The sequence below is a fragment of the Puma concolor genome, chromosome D3 (assembly GCF_028749965.1).
Source record: "Puma concolor isolate L17-30 chromosome D3, mPumCon1.1.hap2, whole genome shotgun sequence".
Classification (NCBI taxonomy): Eukaryota; Metazoa; Chordata; class Mammalia; order Carnivora; family Felidae; genus Puma; species Puma concolor.
The window spans coordinates 21973999-21993371 of NC_141678.1; the positions used below are offsets into that span (position 1 = coordinate 21973999).

The 19373-nt window shown below is 45.0% G+C and overlaps 2 protein-coding genes and 1 long non-coding RNA gene across 4 annotated transcripts in view; 1 reads left to right on the top strand and 2 right to left on the bottom strand.

The window, feature by feature from the left end:
* LIMK2 (LIM domain kinase 2) overlaps positions 1-4460 on the bottom strand; it is a 59319-nt gene extending 54859 nt beyond the window's left edge. Inside the window, exon 1 of one of the 2 annotated variants that reach the window (XM_086682042.1) lies at positions 4111-4460. In XM_086682042.1, the coding sequence (XP_086538168.1) occupies positions 4111-4445 (335 nt within the window). In that variant the 5' untranslated portion in view covers positions 4446-4460. The remainder of the gene's footprint in view (positions 1-4110) is intronic. The other variant, XM_025933167.2, reaches the window with a different exon arrangement.
* Positions 4372-11341, top strand: LOC147575401 (uncharacterized). Its single transcript, XR_015242355.1, has 3 exons — positions 4372-4570; positions 5373-5513; positions 10649-11341. It is a non-coding gene; the product is annotated as an uncharacterized LOC147575401 (long non-coding RNA).
* The window catches only part of RNF185 (ring finger protein 185), a 37238-nt gene continuing 26417 nt past the window's right edge, over positions 8553-19373 (bottom strand). Inside the window, exons 4-7 of the mRNA XM_025933493.2 lie at positions 17859-17971; positions 16171-16225; positions 12985-13102; positions 8553-11040 (exon numbers count right to left, since the gene is read on the bottom strand). Of these exons, the coding sequence (XP_025789278.1) occupies positions 10943-11040; positions 12985-13102; positions 16171-16225; positions 17859-17971 (384 nt within the window). The 3' untranslated portion in view covers positions 8553-10942. The remainder of the gene's footprint in view (positions 11041-12984; positions 13103-16170; positions 16226-17858; positions 17972-19373) is intronic.

Here is a 19373-nt window from a genome sequence, read left to right on the forward strand (position 1 = left end):
ACAGGCAGAAAGACTTGACATAGAACACCAGGGTGGATGATCAAAGTATATTCTAAGAGAACTCGGCAATGGTTTCATGTTCTAGCTACTGTTGGGTATAGATTAATAGGTAAAAGAGTCTAATTCTTGCTACTATATAAACAAAGTCAACAGTGAGAAGGAAGATAGGCTTGTAAGAGAATGCTAGAGCTCTAGGTCCTCTCACTGAAATGCCAAACTGATCCTGCATACACACGAACTGATCCTGCATCCGTTCCTAATATGCCCCTGAACCCTAGCCCTTCCAGGTTGCAGGTAATTCCTGTGGTCAATGCCTTCTTCTCCATTCCTATCACTAACACTTCACCTCAGGGCCCACTGTATCACCCCCAGATTGGTGCCTTCCTTACTCTTGTCCAATCTATCATGCCCACCAATGCCAAATTGATACACACAAAATACACACATCATCATGTTCTCTGCCTCTAAACCTATGGTCTCTACTGTAGTCTGAAAAATTCCACAAATCTAGCATTAAACCCTCCACAGTCTGGCTTTACCTACCCTCTCAGCTTTATCTTTCACTTCCTGTAACTGCCCCATTTCTCCATTCTTGCCTCTATCACCCATATCAATTCACCATCCCTTGTGAGAACCTTGAAACTTGCCCAGCTATGCTTCCTACTTCCAGTTTCTTCCCTACCAGGGTATCATACTGCACCCTCACCCCCACCACTTTTAATCTACCCAAGACTTCTCAAATTTTACCTCCTAGAAGTATCTCCTGACCAAATCTGGTAGCCACCCTGGACACCTTGCTGTTGTTCAAACATGCCAAGTACATTCCGGGCTCAGGGCCTTTGCTCATTCCCTTCTATTCCCGACACCTTAAATGTTCTTCCCTCAGATACCCAAATGGCTTACTCCCTTCCTTCATTTCTCTGCTTCGATGTCATTAATCAGGGAGGCTACCCTTCCCTGACCTCCAACTGTTCCTATGACTTTATCCTACTTTATTTCTCTTCAGAGCATTTATCCCTGATGTTTGATACTCATATTTACATACTGTCTATCACTTCCATCAGAATACACACTCTGAGGGGTACGTTGATGGCTTAGTTGGTTGAGTGTCCCACTTCGGCTCAGGTTGTGATCTCACAGTTCCATTAGTGATTTAGACCCCCACATTGGGCTTGCTGCTGTCAGCCGGTCAGTGCAGAGCCCACATCAGATCCTCTGTCCACCTCTCTCTCTGCCCCTCCACCACTTGTGCTCTCCCCAAAATAAATAAATACTAAAAAAAAAAACAAAAAAAAACACACATACACATACTCTGTTAGGGAAGGGATTTGGTCTGTTTTGTTTCCTGTTGTTTCCCCCAGGGCCTAGAAGTGCCTGGCATGTAATATGAACTCAATATATATTTGTGGAATGGATGCATGAATAGAGTTCTCCAACATCTTTTAAATTCCATAATGTTATCACACACAGGCCTTCTAAAAATTTGTCCTGATTTGCCCATTTTTTTCTTAATTACTCTCAACTGACAGTGAATTTCTCAAAGGCACAAACCACATATTATTCATTTCTACAAATATTTATTAAGGACTTATTATGTGCTATGTCTCAAGTAGCCTGGAAAATTGGAAAGAGCACTGGAGGAGAAATCCTAGTTTAGTCCTGACTCTACCATTAGTTGAGTGACCCTAGACAAATCCATTTTTCTCCCTGGGCCTCAGTTTCTTCATACATGAAACAAGGAGAGTAACATTATCAAGTCTCTCCTGGCTCTAGCATCTGTTAAAATTTATAAGAGGTAAAACTTGGCCCAGCCCAGTGCCTTAGACATCACAGTACTCAGTAAATATTTGGTTTCTTTGTTGTTGATTCTCCCGTTACACAGGAATCTGAGTTGTCTTGGAACAGTTCGGACAGAACAAGGAAAAGTTTAAGCCCCACTTCCTTCTGACTCCACAGGATAATCTCATTCTAATGTTTGTGATAATAAAGAATTCTGGTGTTTGTGAGAGGATAAAGCACTGAATGTGAAGTTGGAAAATATGAATTCTCATCACCGCCATTTACTTGGCCGTACAACCTTGAACAAGTCATTTCTGAGCCTTAGTCTCCCCATCCATAAAAAAAGGCATATTGGCCTACTCACAGCTCTTCATAGGCACCTTTTAATGCTGCTCCATCTACCTGGAATGTTCTTTGCCCTTTCTTTGCTGGACTTACTCTCTACTTATTCTCAAGGATCAGCATAAACTTGCTTTTTAAAGGAAAAGTGTCTTCTTGCCACTCTCCTCACCCCTGGTGTACTCTTACAGCACTTACTTCCACTGTTTATCTCAAATTATTATAGCATTTATTTCTATTATTACCTCAATTATTTACTATCCGTCTCTAAGGCTGTATCCACCACAAAGGCAAGGACTGTATCCATTTTGTTCATCATTATACTACTCAGTGCTTGCATAAGCACAAAAGTATCCCACAGATATTCTTATGGACAAATGTCTAAACTAATACACCTAGACACTTTAATGCCTCTACAAAGCTTTTTGGTTCACTCAGAGAAATCTAATAAACACTTATTGCACTCTAAGATCTTTTACAAGTTTCTGAGAATCAAGGTTCGAGACAGGTAACTGACATACATGGAGGTTAGAAAAAAAGTCACTGGAAATCATTTGAACTGAAAAACTCTGGAAGCTTAAAAAAAAAAAAAATCAGAGAGAAAGGGACAGGGAACATTTTTACTCCTAGTCTTCTCCAGAAGCCTATTATCCAGAATGAAGAGAAAAATCCCAAGCTTCCATGGTAAGGAAATGACCCACTGGTGGCCTGGTCCTTGTATTCAGGATGGAGGAAGTGACTGTCCACAGGCTGAAAGCCAGGAAATGGGGGCAGATATCCAAGACAGCCTCCCTCCTCCACCATTCCCTTCTGTCACCTCTAGAAAGCTTCTGGATGCTGACCCTGGTCGACCTAGAGGTTGGGCCTCCCACACAGGTGGCTGGGAAACAGAGGCAACAGAAAGGGGGACAGGCCAGGAGGGCAGGAAGCTGCAGGGTAGTGTGTGAGGTGACCGAGAGGGGACTGTAGTCTCAGCTAATCTAACTCTGAAGCTACCCTTTACCTTTGGACAACCCTTCGCTCTAAGAGGTGTTTGGCCACATTCTTCTCCTGTCTCAGAGAGGCCAAGGGAAGACCCAGCTCCCATGGAGGGTCCAGAACCCGAAGTGGCCTACCTTCCCCAGGAAGAATGCTTCACTCTCTCCCTAACCCCTAATCCGTGTCCTAAACCCCAAGGGAGCCCACACTCCCAGCTTCCTGCAAAGAGCCCTAAGACCTGCCTAAGATCACAGGCACCAAGATACCCGTGAGACGCCCTGGATCCGGTCAGAAGTCACAACTATCCTCATTTCCCACAGAAAACCCAGAACCCAGGGTAACTCTCCATCCCCGTATAACTGGCCCAAACCCTGAGAATCCCTTCCTTATTCTCCATATTCCACAAAGCCCTCACTCCAAGAGAACTCAGGCCCCAGCTTTCTTAGAAAGAATTTTATTTTTTTTTAAGTTTTGATTTATTTATTTTGAGTGAGAGAGAGAGAGAGAGAGAGAGAGAGAGAGAGAGAGAATATGAGAATATGAATCCCGAGCAGGCTCGGCACAGTCAGCGCAGAACTCAATGCGGGGCTCAAACTTCCCAACCGTGAGAACATGACTTGAGCCAAAACCCAGAGTCGGAGGCTTAACCGACTGCGCCACCCAGGCGCCCCCTTAGAAAGTTTTCATTTGGGGACCTGCGGCCGCCAGATTCACAAAAAAAAGCTGGTTCCCTCACAGAGCCCAGCATCCCTTCCTCGAGGGACCTCAACCCTCAGCAGCCCAACCCGCATATCCCTTGCATCCTTCTGTCTTCGGCCCCCCAATTCCCGAAGCCCCACAACCTCCGAGTCCTCGGGGAGCGTTGTGCTCACTTCCCCAGTTCTCCTGCTAAAGTGCCGGGGTCCATGGGGGTCCACTCAGCCCGAAACTCCCAAGGCTGCCAGCTCCCTTCAGGCGTCCTGGGCCCGGGCTTCCGAGATAACGGCGGAACAGAACGGCGCGGCCCTTCCTTACCCGACTGCGCGGCCATGGTTCCGGGGACGCGGAAATGGGGAGGAGGTGGTGGGGACTACAGCAACTCCTCTCAACTCTCGCAGCCGTCTCAGGCGCGGGAGGATCGCGGCCCCCCGGCGCAAGCTGGATGCACCGCCTACGGCGCCCGGGGAGGACCAAACCGCACCTGGCACGGGGGCCCGCCCGCCGACGCCCCGCCCCGCTGACGCCAGGCCACGCCCCCCGACTCGGGCTCTGTGGGGGCCCTGGTGCCTCCCAGAGAGAGCGACGCCTTTTGTTGAGTGCCTGAGCTGGTAAGGGTGATTGTCCGCGGCCGTGAGGTGGTTTGTCAGCATAGTCCCCGGGACTCCTGGGAGGTCTCAACAGGAGACCCTCAGCCCATTTTACAGATGGGGGCAGCTGAGGACCCGAGGAAAGAAGTTCTATTACCTCAAAATGGCTCAGCTCACTAGGAGCAGAGGTGAGATGGGAACCCAGGTCGCCTAACTCCCAGGCAAAAGCTCTTTCTAGTAGAGTGTTTAGGACCAAGAATATGAATATGGAGGGGCGCCTGTCTGGCTCAGTCATTAGAGCATTCCATTCTTGATCTTGGGGTTGTAAATTCGAGCTCCGTGTTGAGTGTAGAGATTGCTTAAAAATAAAAATCTTAAAAAAAAAAAAAAAAGGAATATGAATATGGAGAAGCTACTCCACAAATAACTTTGGGGATTTAGAGTGGACTTTTCTTAGGCTTCCAGCTCAAAGAAGCCACTTATCTGCCCCACTGTGAGTAAGCTGGCACTTAGTAGATAATCTCTAGGTCAAAGATGGTGTGAAGGTGGTGCAACCAGCATTCTAGGGGCAGATTCTTATCGGGGCCAAACAGGTATATAAATAAATGCAGCACACCAGATCTTCCAAATTTTCAAGACAAGCCCAAACTCCAGGTATTTAGGTGAATTTTCCCACTTTTTAAAATGTTGGTAACAGTCAGAAATTCTAAAAATGCCACGTAGACTAAAGGGAACACACTTGTAGACTGGATTTGCTCTGCTGGCTCTTCTTTGTGGAGGAGAGAGCCCTGGACAAGGAGTCAGAACAGCAGGCTGGTTCCTGGCAGCTGCTAGCTGGCTGAGGGGCCTTGAGAACCACTTTCTTTCACTGGGTTTGGGAGGGAATTGGGGTCCTCTATGTGACAAAGGGTGGGCTGCATCAGCAGGACCCTGCAGTCCTTCCCATCTGATTCTCCTGTGATGCATGTTTGGCGACTGTCATTTCCTTAGACTGGATTTAGGTCATGGGAAAAGTGTTCAAATGACCAGGAAGAGGCAGGAATGGGGCCCAAGGAAATGGATCATGACACCCCCACTAAAGACAAAGTTCAGCTCTGCTGCTGTCTGGCTCCAGCACTCCAATAAGCAAAGGTGGGCACAATTCTCTTTTCTTCCTGACCTGTGTAATCCAAATAGGAAGCAGGTCAGATGTTTCTCCTCTGGGTGTGGCAGGTGGCTCCTGAAATCCTGAGTATAGAGAAAGTGCTGAGGGGGTGGGGGAGGGGATGTGCCTGACTTCCGGTAATTCCTGGGAACCCTCCAGCGGTTGGCTTTACAGTTTCTGAAGAATTTCTGGTCTGATTATAGCAACTACAGGATTGTGTGTTGAATTAAAGTGGCAGGGATCCAGGGGACTCTGACAAGCCACCTCATGGTAGGCAAAAAGGGAGCAGGGATTTTATTCAGCCTACACATGCAAAGAGGTAATGCTGTATTTTGCCAGGCACACAGGCACTGGAAGCTTTGGAACCAAGACCCCTGTTTGTCTTTCCTCTCCCTCAGCCCCACAGCAAGGCACCCAGGTCTGTCTTTTCTCCCTCCTTACCCTCTCTCTTTCCACTTCTTTCCCACCTCCAGCCTTATGGTGTTCACTAGCAGGGAGTAGGGGGATAACCAACTCCCCCAAGTTCCTTACAGGGAAGTTTAGGTAACTCTTGAGAAATGCAAATTGAAATGTAAAGAAAGAAAATAGCAATCTGTAGAAATGTATAACCAAAAGATATCTTTCCAGTATAGGCCCAAAGAATATTCCAAGATCACTTGTGAACTCCAGGGGGATTTCTGGAAGACAGAAAATCCTGGGTAGGGAGAAGATGTGAGTTTCTAGCACCCAAGTCACCCGTTCACACTTTGATTACCCCACCATAGTTTGGTCAGTCCCTAAGGCCAGATCCTGCTGACTGACAATCAACTCTTTGGACCTATAGAAATGAGAACCTGGACACTGAAAAACACCTGAAGGTTCTGACTCTGCCATCCTGAGGGAACGGGTCTACTGATTCCCAGCTATACCTTCCGATTGTCACTTACACTTTCATCAAATTGATCCTGTCTTTGGCCTCTAGTCTCTCCACTCCTAGAATCAGTCCCATCCAAGAGCAACTGATTAATCCTCCAGAATTATGTGTCTGTTCAAAAACCTTCAATAGCTCCCTGTTGCCAACAAAACAAAGGCTAAACCAGGCCCTCATGAGTGAACTACATCTCACTTTGCAGGCTTTTCTCCTACTCCCTTCACTCCAGAACTGTTTTTCCAGAATACATTCTGCCCTTGTACCACTCTACCATTTCCCTCCATGTTCTTTGTAATTTTGTTGCCCCTTTCTACCTATTCTAGTTTCTAAATGCTTAACACATTATCTTCAATTATATCATTTTGCAAACCCTGTGAACTAATCTAAATCTGCACTGATACAATAGCCATTAGCACGTGGCTATGTAAGTTAAAATGAAATAGAACTTAAAATTAAGTTCCTCCGTCCACTAGCCACATTTCATGTGCTTGCTAGCCACATGTGCCTAGTGGTTACTGTGTTGGACAGTCCAGATAGAGAACATCTCCATCATGACAGAAAGTCCTGTTTTAGACAATGATCAGTAAAGACTGCTAACATCACAAAAAGGGACTGCCAGGCATCATGTGCCTCATGAAATGATGCAACAAGAGGTATATAGTACCATTTATGACATAGTCTTACTAAATACCCAAGCCTGAACCTGGTCAAGCTTCTGGATTTAACAATTTACAGGAAATACAAGAGTAAGAGGAGCTTATTAACACCACAGTGATGCAAAACTTCAGCAAAACTGAAGTTGTGGGAAACTTAATAGGATAAATGACAGATAAACTGCAGGGTGCCTGGGTGGTTCAGTTGGTTAAGTATCCGACTTTGGCTCAGGTCATGATCTCACAGTTCATGGGTTTCAGCCCTGTGTTGGGCTCTGTGTTGACAACTCAGAGCCTGGAGCCTGCTTCAGATTCTATGTCTCCCGCTCTCTCTGCTCCTTCCCCACTTGCACTATGTCTCGCTTTCAAAGATAAATAAACCTTAAATTAAAAAAAAAACATGTAAACTGTAAAAGTAAGAAAAGAGGAACCTATGGATGTAATAAGAGACTTAGGAGACCTCCAATAGCAAGATATGGATCTGATTTGGATCTTAATGCAAGCAAACTGAACAAAAAAGTTGAGACAACTAGGAAAATTTGATCAATGATTGGATATATGATGACATTAAGGAATTATTGTTAATTTTTTCAGGTACATAAAATAGTATTTTGGTTGTTTTTGAAAATCCTTATCATTGAGATGCATATTTGAAATACTTCATAGATGGCATAGGACTAGGATTTGCTTCAAAATAGTCCAGGCAAGAGAAAGGGAGCAGTATGAGGGTGGGGACAAAACAGGATTGGACAGGAATTGATGGTTATTGGGGTTGGGTCATAGGTATGTAGAGGCTTTACTGTCCTAGTCTACTTCAGTGCATGTTTTGTTTTCCATCTCTTACTGGGCTTATGAGTTCTTGGAGATCACTGATCTTTGCATTTCCTACCATATCTTAGTGCTGTTCAACTTGATTAAAGCCTTAGGTCAAAGTGGAAGAGAGGGAGAAAAGAGACCTTTTCAGAGGGATGACCTTGTAGCTCTATTGTGTGTGGGGGGGTGGGGGGGGTGGAGCCTGAGGTGAGGCCAGGTTTGTAACCTATCTTCCGTCTCATACTCTGCTACTGAGGAACCTTAGGGAGCTGTACATCCAATGCTCCAGGTAGAGGGCTTGGCCAGGGTCCCATCTGCCCTGTTGCAGAGCATGTGAATAACCTGTGATTGTCCTCAAGGTTCTGATTGTCCACAAGCTAAGCTCCATTGTGGTAGCCTTAAGCTTAGGAATTCCATACACTTGTCAGGAGTAGGGCTGTCAGGTTACATCTTGGGTAGGACTGTATATGCAGCCAGTCCTCTAGCCTGTGCTTCTCATCCCTAATTATCGATGGCTGCCTGAAGACTGCTCCTCATTGTGACAGTCCCATGTATGCAGAAGTGTTTCCCAGAGGCCAAATCAGTGTGATCACTCCCCAACCCATTCACGCTCCCCCCCCCAGTTACACAGACAAGTCCACAGCTCACAGTAATGTAAAACCATTTGTTTAATTCTAAATCAAATCACTTTCACAACAGTGAAAATTAGTGACTGGTCAAGATGTGCCACTTTACATGGTGTCATTTTCTGACTGTGGTCAGGACCTGGTCCTAATCCACAAAGGTGGCAGGGGCGGGGGGGTGGGGGGGGCGGGCTGGACGCCAACATAGAAAACACACAAAAGAAACGAAAACTGCCTTGGCAGAGGGGCAAGGTGGTGAGCCTGCAGAGGGGTGGTGGGAAGGGGGTTTCCTGTTGGGGCTGAGCCAGCAGTCCCAAGTTGGCTCTCCTGCCCCAGCTCCCAGTAGAGGGTGAGTGGGGGGCCTAGAAGGTTCAAAATCAAAGGGTACATGGCCAACCTGCCTTGGCTCACAGGTTCCTGGGATGCCTTTGCTGGTGGAGTTCTCCTGGGCTCACTCTACTTCATCAAAGAGTCCCAATAATTTGTCTTCCTACCCACAACCCTTTCTTTTTTAACTTTTCTTCTGGAAACCCATTTCTGTTGGGCCCATCTATCTGAAGTCCTCTCTCTCACCACTAGGTGGGGCTACTGCACTGAGCGATCTCACCAATTCACTTGTGCTAAGAGGTTGGGGTCCCTCTGACTTTTGGGATTTCCAGGAGGTGATAAAAAGAGCACTCTTGAGTGCGTGTCCCAAGAATGTTTAAAATCCATCAGGGACACTGTAAAGCTGGTAGCTTAGTCCTACCAAATGGATTCGGCAAATGAACCACCTTTTCAACACTTAACGTTTTGTCTGATTAAACACTGAACTCTGGCATTGACAGGTACAGAAGGGAAGGGGTGGGGGCTGTGGACAGGAGAGGAGGACTTCCCCTGTCTTCCTCAAGGTCTTGGTTTCCACATGCTATGCAGAGCCACAGCTGGAAAAAAGCACTAGGTGGGGCTTTCTACCACTTATTGGCTATGGCTAGGGGTGAGCCAGGAGTAATGTGGACTGGTAAAGTGACAGAGAGGCCCCCAGAGGAAGTCCATCTTCCACGACCCCTGGGATCTCCTGGAAGAGGCTGAGTTTCTAGGAAAAGGCCTGACCAGGAGAGTGAGAACCATTCCACAAGTGAACTGTCCTCCTGCCTGGAACCACTCCCTCAATCAGATTCTGAGGAAAAAGTTTGTGAACTAGAAAAACAAGTCAAGGGCTTGGGAAAATGATTCCCCTGGAAATTTCCTGGGGAAAACCACACCATGTCATCGTGCTGAGGCTCTCTAGGCCCTGCTGTCTGGCATTAAAAATCATCAAGGGTTGCCTGCTCCGTAGTTGCATGATTCCCTGGTTTTAGTACACATACAAGGAGTTTTCAGGGGTATCCACCAAGCCATACCCAAATCAGGGTCATATGCGGATCTCCCCACTCCTGCTTCTTCATAAAGGACAATTTGGCTTCTGGGGAAGATGGTCTTCAACATGCGCTGACTTGACAAAGCCCCCAGTTCCCGTTGGGTGGGTCTGAGAGGACGCACTTGGAGCTTTTGTAGGCTTGGGGAAAGGGCTGCTTGTTCAGTTCCTACATCAGAGCTCCAAATCCCATCAGAGTCCCAATGGCAGGTCTTTCCTGATGCGTAGTCCTGGCTTCAGCAGCAGTCTCGGCTGTGTGTCCTCTGGCAGAGAGGCGCAGATGCACGTATTTTTGGGGGGAGAGAGGATGGGAAATCTGTGAGTGAAACCACATGTCTCTGGGGATAATACACACCAGGAAACCAGGAGGTCATTCAAGCCACTCTCTGCAGCCAGAGACTGAGCATGGCCTAGAGCCAATAAAAGATCTTTGGCTCTCTGGTGAATTCATGAAGTGACTCCAGCTTTAGATGCTGCAATTATGATCTTTAGAGGACAGCAATTTCTTGCATTTCTGCTAAGGAGGAGGAAGAAATAGAACACAGCAGCACTGGGATCTGGAGCCTCACTATATGGGGAGTCCCACTGATTTTGGAAGCCACTTACCAAGGGGTATTTAAAGAGATGAAAGAAAGTTTCTATTTGGTTCATCCCTTTGTTTTTGTAATATTAAATTCAGGTGAAATTGTACTGACAATTTCTCTTTTCCTGCCTCTTCCCTGTGCAGAGTCAGGACCTGCTAAGCTGGTTGGAACAGGACTTCATGGTGTAACTCATGAGAGACGACTCAATGCCAAAGACTGAGGTTACAGCAGGGTGTTTACAGCAGTGGCCATACTCCAGAGTCCTTGACAACAGGTCTTGAGTCCCAAAGCTCTGATGGAGAAGCAAAACTCCTTGATGTGTTACTGACCCCACCGATTCCAGGGGTCAGGATTAGCCAGGGAGCCAAACATCGAGAGTGGGTGTGGCATGTCACCAGTCCAGAGGCCCTGCCGTGGATATAGGCTGGGACCCAGCATTAGGCAATCAACAGCCAGAACATGATCACCAGGGCCACAAACAGGAAGAGGCGTGATAGGAACTGCTCATCCACATACTGGGGTGTTCCAGGGACAGCTGGAGAGAAAGGAGGGAGAAGAGAGGCTGTCAGAACACTGCAGCTGTGAGCACTGCCTGTCTGGGCCAGAATTGAGAACATCAATCTTCATCTCTTTAGAACAGAACTCTGCACACTAAAAAGATTTCCAAACCCCAAATAACATCGGGCAAAACAAAACTTGAATTATGAAGATATGTGGAATAATATAACAATGAGGACAAGGTCTCCAATTTATCCTAAGAGAGTCTGGTCTGCAGATGTACATAAAACAGGAAGCTCTTAGAGGAAACAATAAAAGAAAAGCTGCTGTTAAGCCTCTTCTGTGTGCTAAGTGTTTTGTACACACACCTTGCTGGGTATTATTATTCCCATTTTGTGTAAGTAGAAACTGAAGCACAGGTATGAGGTGACCTGCCCAAGATCACAAAGTTCACAAGTTAGTGGCAGAGCCCCAGTCATGCTCTCAGCCTCTCTGCATGCTGCCTTGAGTCACAGAGTCTCTAGATTCTGGCACTGTTGAGCATGGAGGGGTCTTAGCCCCACACAGAGTGCCTTCCTTTTCTAGAGGATAGAACTAGGGCCCAGACAAGGCAAAATGGCTTGTCTCTTCCATCACACAGCAAACTAGGGACAGAACTGGGCCTCCACTCCTCCCTGCTTTGAGAAAAGCTATGTAGGGCTCCCTGTCCAGACTTTGGGGGAATGAGTGTATGAAAACCAATCCAGGATGGGCAAACATATCAAACATGATAAAGGAAAACTGTGATTGTAGCATGGGGATAAAGTGATCTCTGGATCAGTCTAGTCTGGCTATAGAGCTCTCTTTAACTGAGAAACCCAGGTTGAGCCCTGGACCAGGAAGGGAAGGAAGCTGCCAAGCAGGTTCTTACTGCCTCTACAGGGCCCTGTCCCTCCTTCAGGGAAGGGTACACCCTGCCCTGTGGGGTCTCCTTCCTTTGAGAAAATATGTAAATGAAGGAGAAACCTTTGAGGTGAAGGAGGTACAAAGGGCATTTCAAGATTTCTTGATGCTATACTATTCCCCAGGTAGGTGCTCTGATGATTCATGCAGGCAGGCAGTCAACAAAGACTTACTGATTGCCTGCTATATGCCAAGCATCAGGGTAAAGGCCAAAGAAAACTGAGATGACCCAGGAGTAGGTTTCTGTCCCTAAGAGCATAAGCTTCTGGCCAGGAACCACACACTGGTTCCTTCTGCAAATACACTGAGTCCATCACAAATGAGGCTCCAATAAGTACAAGCAGAATTCAACCAACTTCAGCACCTCTGCAGATTCCATGGTAAGGATCTTGGCTCTGGTGTCAGATTGGGATAAAGTACAGGGTACCCACCTTGCCGCCTAGTTCTACATGGAATGCAGCTGGTACCTTTAAGCTGGCTGGAAAGAGAAAGGTAGTGGCAGGTAACAGACCTAGAAAGAGTTATCAAGGGGATGGGACTTGGGACCAGCCCCATGTGTATCCTGAGGGAAGCTGGACAGAGATGCCAGAGAATAGAGAGGCTCTGAATCCTGGTGGGTTGCCTCACTCTTCCCTGCCCCCAAATGGTGAAAGTGGGGGATACGTGAACAGGATGAGGCTTTTCTTCAGCTAGGTATACTAGGCATTATTTTATTCTTTTTCAATTTATAGGCACATAGTATGTCTTGGGAAACATACTGAGCATTTTCTGATTTGTGAAACGGAGCTAGCTAACTGCACACCCATCCCACAGGTGTACACAGGCTTGTGGTGAGGATCCCCTGGGTTTGTGATGGCAAATATTTTGAACATGCCTAATATTTGACAGGTGTGCAATATCATTATGACTACCAGTAATCTGGAAAGAGTTCACATTTTGAAAAGCCTAAACTTCCAAGCAGTGACAATTATCTGTAATCTTCATACTAATGAATTCCAAGGAGCCTCCAAGCAGGATTACCAAGGAGATAGGGTCTTACCTGGAGGAGGCCGCCCATCATTTATATTAAATGCTGTGGCAAATATCCCAAAGGGAAATGCCCCAATTCCAAAAGACATCTGGAAGCCACCATCTCCAAATCCAAATCCTTGAAATCCCTGTGTGGAAGAAGTGCAATTCAGAAGAACAAATACATTTCTCCTGCACCTGTCAAACATGTCACCTGCAGGTGGCACCTGCCTTTCCTCCCTATCCTCTGCCACATGTTTCCAAAGGGGGAGGGACATCTTTTCCTCCCATCTAGACCCCAAGGCAGAGGAACCCTGAGGTTCCCCTAAGGAACCCTGGTCCCGTTAGCCTTCAAGGAGTCCCAGCCAAGGAGTTGTGAATGCCAGAAAGGCCTGGTCCTGGTCCAAAGTAAAACAGTCTGCTGATGCAAGTCAGGGTTCTTAGAGCGCCAGTTTTTTCCCCAGAATCCCACACTAGTCAGTAAAATTTTCTACATGCTTTATAATAGCAAAATTGGCAACAATCCGTACACACACATTATTGGTAATAGCAAAAAAGTGGAACCCTAATTAACAGACAATGGAGGTCATGATCAAAATCTTGATACATGCTCTCTAAAGACCATTATGTTGATAGTGCAGCAACACAGAGAAGCTCTTGTGACCAAGTTATCAAACAAAACTGAACACTATGGTCACAAGTACATGACAACATGTAGGTATGTGAACAAGATACAGGTAAGTATTTTCCCTCAAAATTTTCTTTTAATATTTTTACAAAGAATTTTAAAAAATGTAAAATACTTTTTCTGATTACAAAAGTATATATGCTTGTTATAAGAAACTTATACATTAGAAGAATAGTGGACATAGAAAGTCAGAGGTCTCTTCATTCACCATTTCAAGGCCATGCTCTCTCCAATAAACACTGTTACCAGTTTGGTGTATTATCCTCAGCTTTCCCCCCATAACATGTTCTACACTACATCGTCTTTCATATGAAAAGACTCAGTAAAGGGGCACCTAGGTGGCTCAGTCGGTTAAGCATAGGACTTTGGCTCAGGTCATGATCTCATGGCTTGTGAGTTCAAGCCCTACGTCAGGCTCTGTGCTGACAGCTCAGAGCCTGGAGCTTGCTTCGGATTCTGTGTCTTCCTCCCTCTCCCCCTCCTTTGCTTGTGGTCTGTCTCTCTCTCTCTCTCAAAAATAAATAAACCTTAAAAAAAAAAAATAAGATTCAGTAAGAATTACAACACTGTGAATAAGCAACCCATTTTTTACCTTGACCAAGGTTGCACAGCTTGTAAAAGGGGTAGAGTTTAGACTGGAAACTAGGTCAATATGATCTGAAAACCCATGCTCTTAATTATTGTGCACATCTTACAAAAATTTTCTCTCCTCCCCCACATCCCTGGGTAGATCCTTAGAACAAATGATTAAAAAATAATAAGAAAATTTACTGGGTCAACTGCTCTCCACAAAGAGCTCACTGGCCTTCATTTGTGAGTCTTTTGCAAGTTATGAAAGTGGCTGTTCCTTATCCCATACCGAGCAGCCTGGCATCCAGCTCCAAACTTCTTGCTGGGTGGCACTACCTATAAAACCTAACAGCAGATAAACTAAGAGAACAAATCTACAGAGAAGAAAAACAACCAGTTTTCCATCTCCTCAGTATAGAAATGCCTCCTATTCAGACCCAGCATGGTTGAGTCTGAGGGCTCCTGGGACCGAGGCTGCCTTACCCAGAAAAGTGCAACTGTTTAATCAGGAACTACCACTCCATTGAGTGCAATCTCGAGGACTGACCTTCTGGCCTCCCTTTTAGCAACATCTATACAATCCCCTAAGTCCTTACATTTGGTGGGTATATGTTCTTGGGGCAAAGTAGACAAAAAGCATCACTGGTGGCTGTGGGTGCTTGTATATGCTGGAGGTGTGCACCACAGTAATTAAGGCCAGGGCCTCTGGCTTCCTGAGGTTAGGAGCCAAAGTTCTGCTGAGAAACAGAGCCTGGAAAGGTTAAGGTGATATTACATGGTAGTCAAGGGGTAGCGCTAGGTCAGTATGTCCAACAACCTATGATCCTAATTCTTTTGGAGAAATGAAAAACTCTTGTGAGGACCAAATTATCAGACAAAACTGAACACTATGGTCACAAGTATGCTCAGGACAATATGCTGGTAGGTGGACAAGATATAGATAAGTATTTTCCCTCAAAATTTTTCTTTGAATATTTTAATTTAGAGAAATAAAAATATACTTTTTTGGGGTTCTGGTAGTATGGATAAGTATTTTGCTTTTAAAATTTCTTTAGGGGTGCCTGGGTGGCTCAGTCCGTTAAGCATCCGACTTCAGGCTCAGGTCATGATCCCACCGTTCAGGAGTTCGGCCCCCGGGTCAGGCTCTGTGCTGACACTCAGAGCCTGGAACCTGCTTCGGATTCTGTGTATCCCTCTCTTTCTGCCCCTCCTCAGCTGCACTCTCTCTCTCTCAAAAATAAACATTTTTTAAAAATTAAAAAAAATAACATTTAATATTTTAACTGAAAATTTTAACACTAACATCAGATTTAAATGAGCAAATTTTTTGAGCTAGTGATTCTTCTATGAATTTGTCCTGGTAAAATAACCACAAACCTGCTAAAAAATGTATCTATAAGTTCATCAGAGTATTTTTAAAATAAAAAAAAGAAATGTTCAACAAAGGATCAAATAATGTTAAGTTCATACAACTAAATACTAAACAGCCTTTAAATAAAATATTACTGACATGTAAAATCTCAAGATACATCGTTAAAAGTCTCCCCCTCTGATATAAACTCCGTAAGTTTATCTCTGCTATGTTCACTGATCTATCACCAATGCCTAGAATAATGCCCAGCATAGAGAAGGCACTCAGAATGAATGAAATTTTAAAAAGAGTTACAGGAGCAAAATACTGTAAAAAAATAATAAAATATATGTATACATAATATATCTATAAATACATGCACATAAAGAGATATACAAAATTTATAGAATAGAAAATAGACCAAAATATTTCCAGCAGTTTTTTCTGGATGGTGTGATTTTAAGTGATTTTTTTCTTCTCTTTCTCCTTTATGTATTTTACAATTTTTCCTTTACTTTTATAATCAAGGAGAAAAAGTGTAGGGCCAAGATGGAAACTTCTAAAGCCATGAACTCATTTCTAGAGGCTTCTCCTAGAATGTTCCTCACCCCTCTGTTCTCTGGCTCTGGCCTCTGTCCTTGAGGACGAGGAGGGGTCTTCTCTCTGAAACAGAAACATTGTAAAATAAATATTATAAAATGTTTACAGCTGTTCCTTGAGTGGAGTGGGAGCTCTTCACCAACAGGGTAAGGTCCACTGTGCCTAGCATACGAACTTATGCCAAATTAAACCAAATCCTAACCTTCGTTCTACTTGCAATGGTTTTTTCAACCGTATAGAAAGCCAGGGAGAAAATTCACGTATAAGATGTTCACCATATTGCACTATAGCCTACTCCTCTCACAGAGAGCCTGGCTCAGACTGGTTATGAACGCTAGCCAGACACCCTCTCTGAACCTGTGTAGGGTTCAGAGGATAGGGGTCATGGATACTAAAAATCCCAAATCCAAACCAAAACAGAGCTGAGATTCAGGGTCTCTCTGATCTAGCCCTGTTAACTTCATCTTTACCTCCCATTATTCCTTGGTAAGTACTCTGCACTATGCTTTTTGCTTCTGGGTTTAGTCCCTACCATCATTCATCCCCAAAATACTAGACTAAGGGTTTGCTACCCATTAGGCACTAGGCAGGATATGACCAATACTAAGCCTGTGACAAACCCTACTCTTAAGGTGCTTATGGTTTAAATGGGGGTACACCGATCACAATACAGCATGAGAAGGGACTTCTTGAATAGAGGTATCAACTACCTAGGGTGGAAGCATGGATGAGAGCAACTAATGTGGGGAAGAAGGGTCACTTCAAGGAGGGGGTAACTTCAGGCCTGCTCATTAAAGACAGATAGAAATTACTTGAGGAGGAGGGTGTTGAGCTGGCCCAGGGAGGGCAGAAGAGGCAAAGGGAAAACAAATACAAAGGCTCATGAATGTGAAAGGGTAAGTTCCTTTAAGAGAGGTCCAGTATGTCCAGGTACAGGGTATGCTGGGGTGAGGTGGGTTAAGAGAAGGTAAGAGATACCGCTGGGGAGCTTCGGGGTGTGTGAGTGCATACATGTGTGTGTATGCATGCACCAGACTGAGACCAGCTCTCAGAACTTGTGTCTGTAGGAAGATCCACACATACTTCAAACTCTGCAAAGCTTTCCAGACCTCCTGTCTCCTCCTCCCTCTATACTTTATGTATCACTATTGCAGCAACCCCCTCCTTGCAAACTCTCCTGCTGGACACCCTGCTTCCAAAGCTGCTATTTCACAGCACTCTGCACACTTACAATTGTAATACCTTGTGTGCTGCCTAGCACACTGCCTGCCCACTGGCAGATGCTCAGTGTATTACAGTCCAGTGAGTGGCAACTTGGGCTTCCTCCCTTCCTGACAGACTGCCATCTGGATCCTAAGTGCCTCAAAACTGAGGGTAAGTACTTAATAAAGGGTGGGGTGGGGGCGCCTGGGTGGCGCAGTCGGTTAAGCGTCCGACTTCAGCCAGGTCACGATCTCGCGGTCCGTGAGTTCGAGCCCCGCGTCAGGCTCTGGGCTGATGGCTCAGAGCCTGGAGCCTGTTTCCGATTCTTCGTCTCCCTCTCTCTCTGCCCCTCCCCCGTTCATGCTCTGTCTCTCTCTGTCCCAAAAATAAATAAACGTTGAAAAAAAAAAAAAAAAAAAAAGGGTGGGGCGAGAAGGTGCTGAATGGAAGAGAATTCCTGTCCAAAGTAAGGAGTGGGTGTCAGAGGCCTCACCTGGGGTCCTGCTGCCCAGTGCTGCCCCTGCCATAGAGGGGGATGACCTTATCTCGGCTGATGCCAGCTTTGCAAACTGGACACACCTGTCTGTTAGGTCTGGTCTCCAACCACTGCAATCAGGAAAGAAAAATGCATGAATGGCGCAAGAAGCCCACCTCAGAGCAGTCAGGGTCAGAACAATATGGACCAGAGGCCTCAAACTGGAAACACCAGCACCAGCAGGGAACACTTCAAGGAGCCCAACTCCTGATTCCTACTCCTGGCACTCAATAAATATCTACCAGTGGTGAAATCAAAATTGCTTTTAAACACCATCATAAATTAAACAGGCTTCCTCATGCATCATGATCTCTAGTGGCTCCCAGCAATATAGCAGGAAGGAACTGCAAGCCTGGAGCTGTGTCAAGGAGTCTGACTGACCCAGCTGGTATAACGAGCTTTAAAATCTCTGCATTCCTCAGTAGACCAACTGTAAAAAATAAATTTTTCTCTCTGTGATTTCTCATTTTTACAGCATTTCCTCAACAACTTTGTATCCCAGGCATCAACATCTGAACATAACTTGGCCATTTTCTGGTGATTTACTATGTGCTAAAAGACAGACTTTGCTTATTATCTAAATTTGTTGTTTTTTAATGTACTTTCATTGATTTTTGCACTCAACTACTTCTTTCAATACTAAAAACACTAGAATTCTATTTTGGGTTTCCCAGGCTCTTTCACTAGTTGTAAAGCATTTTGCTTAACCTTCTCTAAAACAAATAAAAATGATAAGAACATATTATCTGTAGTGTCTTCGTAGACATTAAATAATTTAATACATATATATTTTCTCAGAATTTATCTTAGAACATAAATTGTATCTTTAGATCCAATGATATAAAGTTTATTATATAAATGTGAATCTAAGATTTTGGGGCCAAGGAGAAAGCATTTAGTGATTTTATATCCCACTTCCTTTATCTTACTGTTGAAAGCTTCAAAACTTATGTGTTATGTGCTCTTTATAAATTTACAGAAGACATGTTCTACCAGGTTCCTCTGGAGTCAGAATGCACAGCTCCGAACATAGTGGGAATCCCTCTCTTGTTTCTCCCGCTCCTTCCTCCTACCTGAATTCTGAGGCTCTAGAGGTCTGGAACTTCTGTCCTCCCCCAATGTTCCCAAGCCACCTACTACTATGGGGTTCTGCCAACAACCATGGGGACAGTCAGCACACAGTAATCATCCACAGCCAGTTGTAAATGCCAGGCCCTGCTCTGCCTCACCAAGCATGTGGCTGGGTCTTGGTGAATACTTACTAACTGGTTTTCATAATCATCTGAAGCTAGGAAAACAGATTTTCTCCCCTCTCACAAAAGCTCTCTGTTGAGACCAAAAAAATTTCCCTCTTTTTAACATTTTCATAGTTGATATGTAGGAAATACTTTTTGTAGAGGCCAAATCTCAAAAATAAACACCTAACATACTATCAAATCCAACCCAATCTACAGATGGAAAATTGTGAATCAG